Source organism: Saccostrea cucullata, unplaced genomic scaffold, assembly GCF_032062105.1.
Source record: "Saccostrea cucullata isolate Sc308-1 unplaced genomic scaffold, CSIRO_AGI_Scuc_v1 ctg26, whole genome shotgun sequence".
In the NCBI taxonomy this organism is placed as follows: Eukaryota; Metazoa; Mollusca; class Bivalvia; order Ostreida; family Ostreidae; genus Saccostrea; species Saccostrea cuccullata.
The window spans coordinates 1-11232 of NW_026935606.1; the positions used below are offsets into that span (position 1 = coordinate 1).

Below are 11232 nucleotides of genomic sequence, written 5' to 3' on the forward strand. Positions count from 1 at the left end.
TTGTATTAGACTTGTACTGTTAATATTTTTAACCTTCAGAAAGCTCTGTGTAATCGTTCAAACTTTCTTCTTTCTCTTTTATCTTTTACTTTTTTTAAAGAATTAAATGATATAAAGAAAAAGTTATGGACAAACTTTTGTCTAAAGAAAACATCTACCGGTACAATGTACTTTTGTTTAAAGAAAACATCAACAATGTACATGTATTCCAAAAAAATTCTACAAAGGTTCATTTTAATAATTTGCATAATATGAAATTAAATAAATTATATTTTTACATGTAATATGTCACCTAAGACTTACACAAAAGCAGTTTTGGAATCTTCATTTATTCTAACAGGCATTACATCAGCATATGTCTCTTCTAGTGACAGCATGACATTTACTGTAAAATATCAATAAATGTAAAAATTTTTTCTGTACAGTGGACCCTCATCAAAACTATTATCAATTTGTAATTTAACTCTTTCAATCAAAGATTTACAAGGCTAATAACTGATTGCTATCTCTTCTTGCATAAATATGATTTTATGAAAGTTCTAGACACCATAGATTGGCATTACCTTTTCTTAAAATGTTGAAAATTGTAATACAGTTTTGCTATGTCACAAGAAAGAAACTCTGTATAAAGTCTATTCCATACTCAAATGGCTATACTGACAGGCTATCCCCATGCACAAATTACAGTAATGAGTATCTGTAAATTTTGTAAATGTATTACAATTGGTGCGTATGATATTTGGCGGAAATTCAATTTTAGCGTAGATTTGATTTAGCGCTGTCTGAATTTGCTAGTTATAACAGTTAATATACAAGACAGTTAGCGATGTACTTGAATTAGCAGACTCTGCTTTCTGCCAAAATCGCTAAATAGAATACACCGCTAAATGTAATACTTTTACAGTAAATGGAGAAACAGGATTCTAACACATTATTGTTACACTGACCAGCGGACTGTCTGGACTCTGGGGTCATTGCTAACAAGCGAGGCAGATCTCTGTAGGCATCAGGACCACAAACCAGGTCCACCATTTTCTCCTTGTCCAAGATCTTTTGTTTTAGTCTCTCAGCCATGCAACCTGTTAAATATAGGGAAAAAAGTTCTGCAGGGGAAAAAAGCTGTTTATGACCCGACATAGTATCCCCCTTCTCAATTTTCCTCCTTCTTATTATTTTTCTTTTTCCCTTTTTCTTATAAAATTATCATATATGTTTTTGTACATGATGACAATTTAGAATTTCCAGATAGTTACCTAAGAAAGACAATGGTAACAATTAAGTTTAACTTAAAAAATTTGACCCTTAGGAGAGGAACCGAACACTTCTGATATTCAATTATGAATGCAGAGTAGATTAGTTCAATTTAATTCTCAAAAGATACTATCAAAGTAAAAAGTAACCTAGAATCCCAATGCGCAGTGGGTTTTTCTTCCCGGCTTTTCTCTTGAATCCCTTGTATCTCTCTACCATATTCCAAATCTTCTGTTCAGCATTTTCTCTTATGGAACATGTCATCAGCAACACTACATCAGCCTGAAAAAAGTCACTCATGTTAATATTGTATTTGTACCTACAACAAAAATATCCCTGAATTTTCCCTTTCTTTTTTCTTGGTAATTTGTAAAAAGCATCATTGGCCATGACCAATTAAATTCCTCCTGCTGAATGACAAATCATTTATAGACTAATTTCAATGTTTCTAAACATTTTGAACTGGATGAATGGATTCCATTTCCAGCTGCACATAGCATAATCATGTTACTCGTATGGCAAATCAGCAGCATGTTTATAAAAATGATTAACAGATTGTCCAATTCAAACTTTTACTTCTGATCAATGAACTTATATATATGAGCTCTTACTCTTGTGCATTATTTTAGTCACTGTATTTATATATTACCTCATTTACAGATTCAGCTTTGGAATATCCCTTATCTTTCAGAATACTCCAGGCTATTTCTGTATCATTGAAATTCATCTGGCATCCATATGTATCAAAGTATACTGAAATAGAAATTTAAAGTTTCTTGTACTATTGTAAAGTCATATATTAAGATCTGAGAAAAATATGCTTAATCTGACCAAGATTCAAGCTCAGTCTCCTAACCTATTCAGTGGACATTTGTTTTACTAGTAATTGATTTAAATGATGAAGTTGCCAACATGAGCATTGCATACTTGCTTGACCATGATATTCTATCATGTAAAGTGTACTTATTCAAATGTAATGATATGCATCACAGAGACAAGATTTGAACCCCCTGAACTCTGCATGTGGAACAGTAAGCCGACAACACCTACTGCCACCAAAATTATGAATGGTACTACTAAAAGTACAAGACTTAGATTTGTTCCCTTTCTAGCTGCAGAACTGTAGCTCTCTGCTTGAGAAAACATTTAGACAGACACATGAAAGGAGAGAGCTACAGATCCAAGTGTTGTAAAAACTTTCAATTTATGTCACTGCTTTTTGTCGATCACTATACGGGTATTATTTTTTGTATTTTATGCTTTCCCCAGCTTTAAAAAGCTATACAATAATATGAATATACATTTAACTATTGTTTATGATATTTTAATAAAATTATTTACCTTTCAATGGTTCCATAAAGGTGGTTGTTGTAATGGTTATAAAAATGAGAATCTTTTAAACATACATTCAAAAACCACGATGGTCTCTTTTGGCCCGTTGAAAGGTAACTAAAGTATCAATGATAGAAATAACATATTTAATTAATTATTGGATACCATTCTATAAGCAAGGGAAAGCATAAACTACAAGAAATAATACCTGAAGTGAGCGATAAAAAAGCGTCAGTGTAAATCAAAGGTTTTCACAACACTATGACTTGGATATGACCTCTCTCCCCTATCTGTCCAAATTTTCTAAAGCAAAGAGCTACAGTTCTGCAGCTATTCTCTTTCTATTATGCAGGTCTGTTTTACAAAATAGAAACTATTGCATGTATTATTGTGAAGAAAATTACTATTAAACATGCACAAATCTTCTCTTGCATTGTAATTGTAGAGCAATAATACCTTTTCTACCATGACCAGAATAAACGTCCTCTTCTAAATATGGCACAGATTCTGCATCCCCCTGAAGGTATTTATCATTTCCTTTATTTGCATTTGCAACAAAGTGCTGAAAAGTGGGTCCTTGATCAAGTTTTTCACTAAAACTGGAGCTTTTCGAATCATGCGAATTGTACCTACATAATACCCTTGCACATTGCAACTGATGGACTTTGCATGTTGTTTTCCGTGCATTAAAATTAAATAACAGAGTTTTGCAGTGTTTAAATTGCTTTGAACATGACATGATTTAGACTTTGTTGACATTCAAGAATGAAAAATCTGTGTAAAAATGAAGCTTTAATTGTCAATTTTGTATCTCGAGCCCGATATCTTTAAATTATACTTAATTTTTGTCTATTAATTAAAATTTGAGGAACACCAAATTATACACTCAGTGTTTTATATTTAAGTATCCAGTTTATGCAATCTTCTTAATGAATAGGATTGTCGTGAAACAGGTATTAACAAAGGCTATTTATTTTTATTCTAAACACTAAAGTGACGAAGATCAATATGTCTGCGCCCATCTGATGCAACAACGTGAAACAATCTTCAAACAGGATTTGTCGTTTATAAAATATTTTAATTCAGTATGACATCAAATGATTAAAATATTGAGTTTTATGAAACACATACATCATATTGCATCAAACACCATGGCTAGGATTGTTGATATTTGCTCAAATGGTAAGTAAGCACTATATAGAGAAATTTAATATAGTATTTGTTTTCTTTACCTGCAATAAGCTGATAAATGTGTAAGTACTGTACCTGTTCATTTATTGTTTATTTCCACAAACAGAAAAAATATTGAAGCTTTCTAGCAACTTAATTTTTTATGACATCTTTTGCTTCTATGGATATTATACTTTATCTGTTTATAATAACATTAACAGAGCAAGAGCAGTTGGTGTCCATGGCAAAAGAAAGTCTTAAATCTGGGAAAGTGATAGCCGTACCTTCTGACACAATTTATGGAATAGCTGCTCTAGTTCAGAACAGTGAAGCTGTGGATCGAATGTACAACATCAAAAACAGGGACTACAGTAAACCATTGGCTATAAGTGTAGCTGAAATAAATGACATCTATAGGTAGGGGTGTGCAATATTACCGGTATATCGGTATATTGCGGTATTATCCACCACGATAATATATCGCGATATGAAAATCAGATACCGGTATTTTACGATATTTATAAAAATATATAAAAACCTTTTTTACTGTAGAAACTGTTAAAATAAAACTGGAAACGTATAAGTCTTTTTCTTTCTCGTTGAAAGAATTCTTCGTCAGTTTCGGTCGGGAGAGATACAGAGAGAGGCGAGCGAGCGCGGGGGGGTGGAAGCTATTAATTCACTGTTGCAGTTTTGAATATCTTACTTTGAAATAAAATTTTTGATTTTTTTCACCCAGAACACCTAATTAATAAGACTTTAAAATAAAATTTATAAGGAAGAAAATATATAAAACATTTTTACAGGGTATGCATTGCGGTTCTCAAAATCTCACATTGAATCTACACGATCGACATCGCGGTGAAATGTCAAGTTCAATATGTACATGTACATATTAAAAGTAAATGGTCATCCATGTTTTCACTTGTAGCAGTGTTGTTTTAATTATTTTTAATAACTTTCATGCCATTTTAAACACCTTATGCTATAGCAGGCGCATGTATATATTAAAATAGGCCATTTCCTGATTGTACGTCTTGATGTGAAATTAGGTCGGGTTAGACTAAATTACCAAAACGCACGAAAACAGGTCACAATTTCTTTCTGGTTTTTTAAATTTTATTTTGTAACCACAATAAAATTATTTTCATATAGGCCTAATCTGTATTTTGTTTTAATCTTTAATAAAATTTTTTGCTACTTCATTAACCCCCCCCCATAAAATGTTGCCCCCAAAAAAAAAAGAATTCAATGAAAAAAGATTATATAATCTGTAAAAAATTTTATTTCAATGTGAAAATTTTCCAAGAGAGTTCATCTTGTTTTACTATTTTACCTGGAATTTGATTAAAAGTAAAGTGTTAATTTGGTGTGCGATCAATGTCTTATCCCTCCTCCCGCTTTTAAACTTAAAGATAAATTCAAATAGTCTTTGAACTTGACAGCATTTCAAACATTCTGCTCAAATTTATTAATGATAATTAATCTACAATATATTGCAATATATTGCAATATTCAAAGTAAAATATTGCAATATATCGCAATATGGATTTCCTTCGCAATACCCAACTCTATCTATAGGTAACTTGGGATTTATTCATTGCAGAAAGTATCAAAATTAATTATACTTTTGTCTAATTGGCATTAAAGATATGCTCTATCATGCTCAGAATAAAATAAAACATAGAGCAAGAAAATAATGTCTTTGATACTAGTAAATTTCTTTCAAAAATTAAACCATTTAGATATTAATACATTTATCTTTTTCATTTAAAATTTGCTTTTTTCTTTTTAAATTCATTCTACTTATATTTTGAAAATTTTCTTTACTTTAAATTTATTTATCAATGTCTGCAGGATGTCCATAATAAATTAGAAAAATATGTTAAAATTGCTCCATTACATTTTTAGATGGGGAAAGGTAACAGTGAGCAGTGATTTGCTGTCTGAGTTACTACCTGGACCAGTGACAGTGGTGTTTGAGAGGACCAAGGAATTAAATCCAGAATTAAATCCAGGGACCTCACTTGTTGGAATCCGAATTCCAGACCACAAATTTGTGAGGGAGATTTCAAGGTCCTGTCAAGGCCCTATTGCCTTAACTAGTGCTAATGTCAGCTCAACTCTGAGTACACTTAATGTTCAGGTAAAATGTCGAAAAAGTACAAAATAAAGTTAAAGAACTGTAGCTCTCTGGTTGAGAAAATTTGGACAGGCAAACCAGAGCTCTAGCACTACAGATCCAAGAAATGAAAAATGATTGAAGAAACAATACCCAAAGCACATAACAAAAAGCTGCACTGTAAATTGAAGGTACATGTACTTACAATGCTTGGATCTGTAGTTCTCTGGTTTGTCTGAGTTTTCTCGACCAGAGAGCTACAGTTTTGTGGCTTATCAAAATTCAGAATATTGTTTTCTGAGCAGATTTGACTGGATTAAATACATGACATTTTTGAAAACGTATCGAATTGCAAACTAAAATAAATTTATTGTATAGGAGTTTAAGAACCTTTGGCCTCAGCTAGACATTGTATTTGATGGGGGAGAGCTAGGGGATACATTCCATTCCAGGGCAGGATCTACAGTGGTGGATCTCTCTGTTCAGGGCACATACAAAATCATCAGGGAGGGGAGGTAAGTCTAGGCCTGCCTAATTGTACTAAGGAAAATATTTACTAAACAAGAAGGTACTTTGATTATTTTTAAAAATAAGATGCATAATCCATTTTCTAAACTACTACTTTTTAAATTTATTTTGTCCTAATTTTTTTGTATACATTGATTTTATTCGTAGTGCAATAAAACCCACTTTGGCAGCTCTCCAGGCTCATCATCTGCAGGACAGAGAGAAAAGGTAGCAAGAACGAGAACTCTTACAATATGTGATACTCATATCAAGATCTAACTAAATATAGCAACCTTGTGATAGCTGTTTTTTGTTTAAATTGGTGACTTATGTTTTAATTGAATGACTGATGAATGGGAAACAAATAAATAAAATAAACAGTAGTTAGAAATATGGATAAAAATCTTGAAGAGATGTTAAAGATTTGATATACATTGAAAAATAAAAGAAGATATAATAAAAATTGTAAAGTTGAGGCTAATGCTTGTATACATACATGTAGTTTAGAAGTACAATGCACATGCATACTTATGTTTATTGAATGGATTTACAGGGTTGTAATCAGGACTATGTAAAGAATGCTTTACTGTATAAGGAAAAGAAAAGATCTATAATGTGATGTAATTTGTATATATGTTCACATACAGATTACAAAAAAATCTGATGGTACATGTGATGTGTATCAATAAAAGAAAACAACAGGAACTTTTTTGTGGTTAAGTTTTAGATTTATACACTCGTATTTCATTTTCAAGATCCATCAATGAGTTTCCAGAATCCTTGTCATTTTATTTAATTTTTATATTCAAAACACATTTTGGACTTTTGTCTAATTAGCATAAAAGACACATTTTGGACTTTGCCAATAAATATGAATTCCTTGAATCATTCTTAGGGACAATGTATTTGATATAAATATTTCTGTGGAAGATGTTGAATATTACCTGATATTTTAAATGATTATTTTATTTTATGCATTTGTTTATTTTCGTCTGTTTGTTACTACTAATTTTTTCTATTGCACAACACTGTGTATTTTTTCTATTTATATGAACTTATACAAAGCAAATTTATTAAAAAGAATTTTAACATTGAAGAATTTTTTGTTTTTGTTTTTATTTTTACATTATTCTGTGATGTATCGGCCCTCTGGCTGATATTGGTGTCTCAGACTGAAATGTACATAATGTGATATGGAAAAGGGTGCATATTATTCTCTATGTAAAGGCCATCAATTTTCATATAGTTTCATACTTATCAGACATCATCATATTGGTGAAGAATTTAACACTTTGAGACATATAATTTTGTTCAGATTTCGAAATCGCTTTGTTTGTAAATATTTGAACATGCTGGGACTGATATTTTCTCTACTACAGTATATTATTTGCATTTTGCAAGGTCATTCTAAAAGATCATGTTGAACATAAAGTGCTTATTTAAAAAAGCACGTTGTGTACATTTAAATTTACAAAATTCAAGAGACTCAGGAGCAACCTTAAAAAGATATTTGCATGCTTTCAAAAACAACCAAATCTACTGGTAGCAATGATTTTCACCATGTTACCATGCAAGTTTCACAAGACAACCTGTTATATAATAGGTGAGCACAAGCCTAAGTAAATATTTAAATCAAGGGTTCTTTTTTATCGCGATACACCCTACAGCGTAAGCCATATTGACCTTGACCAGAGACACATAGAAAGCTGGTTTCATAAATATGCCTAATGATATATTCCAATAGTTCCAACATTGAACTGTATCAGCATATTACCCCCCTCCCCCCCCCACACACACACACTCCCCCCTCCCCCTTTATTTTTTAAAATTACTACACTGTTTAATTAAACCACCTTAGGGTCATTGTCTTTGTTTGTAAGTCTACCAGTAGTTCACATGTATTTTCGAGGATCTAGGATTTAATTTTTAAAGTGGTACCTAATCCTTCTTTATACCCAAAAACTCCCAATTCTAAGGAGGAAATTCTTAAAAACTATCTGTCAGTTTTATTATTTATTTAAAAAAATATCTCCAACAATCGAAATGTATTTCGAATTACTAAATATTTACTGGATTCCAAAACTTCGTAGAAATCCTTACAAAGATACGTAGCGGATTTTAGAAGATGTTCTACCAATTTGCAAGCTTCTTTACTCCTCACTAAAATAATCACAGCAGTAGATGAGGAACTTTTGGAGTACTGTACGGAAAAAGTTTGCTGTGCTGCAAATCAAATATGGATACTGAAATCTTCATGGAACATTAAGAACATCTGAAAACAAAATTTTACCAAAATCGATAACATCAAAATGCATATGACTTCTCAAGACTTTAAACAACTATTCCCCACGATATATTGAACCAAGGATTTTTGACACCCATAGACAGCTGCATTTTCAAAAAAAAAAGAACTTGTAGATAAAGCTTCCTTGTCATCGGTCATTTGAAAATTGTTGTGTTACAACATTCATACTAACTGTACATGCAAGTTCTCTGAAACTGATATTATAATATATTTATATTATGCTTGAGTTTCTGATTACCTATGTAATGTGTGAAAATACTAGTAAAGAACAGTATTCAAGAACAAAATCCATAATACAATACAAAATAGGAGCAGAACAAATACGGACCTCCAAAACATTAGAGGTGGGATCAGGTGCCATGGAGAAGTGTGCATCCCTTGCTCACCGTTCACAACCGCCGTGTGCACCTTGTCATGATCGGGAAATAACGAAAAATTCGTCGTTAATTCAGTGTATAAATAATGGACTAACAATAAGTATGATAAACGTTAGTCAACATTTGACTCAATGATAAATTGTATTTGCAGACAAAGTCAGTTTATCGACCAGAACTTAGGAAATGATGACTTTAAACGAGACTGCTGATATTCTTGTTTCATCAAGTTGTTTGTCAACACGTTATATCTCATTTGAGAAATTGTTCATACGTTGCGTATCTGATCAATTGAGATATATATAAACTCCGTATGCAGGTGATGAAAGCATATTGCTGCATAAGTAAGGGAAGTTGACGATTGTAAAGTTAAATTGATCACGTTTTTTATAGAGCTTGGTTCTTAGATTGCCATTAACGGCGACGTATTGTCAGTTAACAATGGTCAATTCCATTCCTACATCGATACGATATATCCTGGTGAGCTTGAGATAAAAGATACCACAGAGTCTGACACATCTGTTTCATACTTGGATATTTTACTTGAAACAGACGTTAATGGTAATCTAGCAACCAAGCTATAGGATAAATGTGATGACTTTAACTTTTCTATCGTCAACTTCCCTTACTTATGCAGCAATATACCTTCATCACCTGCATACGGAGTCTATATATCTCGGTTGATTCGATACGCAAGAGCATGCTCTATGTATGAACAATTTCTACAATCAAGTTGATGAAACAAGAATATCAACAGTCTCGTTCGAAGACATCATTTTGTAAATTTTATGGTCGCTACAATGACCTTGTCAGCAAAGACAATTTATCATTGAGACAAATGCTGACTGACGTTTTTCATACTTATTGTTAGTCCATTATTTATACACTGAATTGACGACGGATTTTTCTGCTATTTCCTGATCATTACAAGGAGCACACGGCGAGTGTGACCGGTCAGCAGGGGATGCTCACTCCTCCATGGCACCTGATCCCACCTGTGATGTTTCGGAGGTCCGTGTTTGCTCTGCTCCAATTTTGTATTGTTTTATGGAGTTTGATATTGAATACTGTTCGTTTTCTCCATATCCTTCGAAGTAAAATATCCAAAGATGAAACAGATGTGTCAGGGTCTGTGGTATCTTTTATCTCAAGCTCACCGGGATATATCGTATCGACATAGGAACGGAAATTACCATGATTGTTATTTGACAATACGTAGTCGATATACTAGTATCTCAATGTCGACTTGAAGGCCACAGCAAGTGTTTTCTTCTTTTCACGTATAAGATTTTAGACAAATTCTCTTTTACTAGTACTAGTATATGAATACAAAAATAGGTCTGCTGATAACGGGGTGCAATTGATATCCATAGGAATTCCAATGGATTGTTAAAAGGCCTGGTCTTCAAAAACAACATAGATGTTTTCAATCAGATACTCAAGCATCTTTTTGATATTATCTTCAGAGTTCTTGTGTGTACAATCAGATTTTTATAAAAATAATTTTGCAAATTACCAATGAAAAGGTATAATTCAGATTTATTGTAAGAACTTTTGCAGTACTTTTGATTTATGTAATCAAATAAGTAAAAAACAATATTTTCTGAAATATTTATCAAGCCACTACAAACAGTGTAAATATCATTTTCATAAAAAAAAACAAGTTTTTATAAATATAAAAAATAACAGAAAACATTTATCAAACAAAAGTGTAAACGTAATTAAACATTTGAAAGATTTCTTTAAAAATTAAACAGCAACTTGCAAGTGCTATATTAAAACAAACAATTTTTGCATACCCGGTAATCATGAATATATATGTACAGTGTATGTTTTGGAAGGGACTTTAACAATAAACGTATTAAATCCCAACCGAAATTAAAATTTGTGTCAAATTTGGGCGGGAAATGTATCCCATCCTGTCTTTCTGCACATAAATATGCAGTGAATTATAGAAATCTATATATGTAAACATTGTATATTAACATTGTAATATAAAATGATATAAATCATTATGCTAAATATTCCAGTGAAGATCAACATATGCATGTATAATAATGAATTATAAACTAAACAGACATAAATCGACGAAAGAAAATGAAATTTTGACTCTTGAATAAAATGAATGTGTACATGTATATCCTACATATAACGTACTATGTTTCTTTTCC

The 11232-nt window shown here is 31.8% G+C and overlaps 2 protein-coding genes across 2 annotated transcripts; one reads left to right on the top strand and one right to left on the bottom strand.

The window, feature by feature from the left end:
• Nucleotides 1–303: 303 nt before the first annotated feature.
• Nucleotides 304–3381, bottom strand: LOC134243405 (mitochondrial tRNA methylthiotransferase CDK5RAP1-like; the record flags this gene model as incomplete). The annotated part of the gene is made up of 5 exons (XM_062725654.1): nucleotides 3040–3381; nucleotides 1901–2004; nucleotides 1401–1533; nucleotides 948–1079; nucleotides 304–385 (listed from the first exon to the last, which is right to left on the bottom strand). Coding segments are annotated over exons 1-5 (734 nt in total), but the record flags the coding sequence as incomplete, so codon positions are not given.
• LOC134243406 (threonylcarbamoyl-AMP synthase-like) lies at nucleotides 1743–7467 on the top strand. Its single transcript, XM_062725655.1, has 6 exons — nucleotides 1743–1757; nucleotides 3586–3765; nucleotides 3975–4170; nucleotides 5665–5899; nucleotides 6254–6390; nucleotides 6551–7467. Exons 2-6 carry the CDS (start codon nucleotides 3681–3683, stop codon nucleotides 6612–6614), a joined length of 717 nt encoding a protein of 238 aa, XP_062581639.1. The 5' UTR covers nucleotides 1743–1757; nucleotides 3586–3680; the 3' UTR covers nucleotides 6615–7467.
• The last annotated feature ends 3765 nt before the right edge of the window (nucleotides 7468–11232 follow it).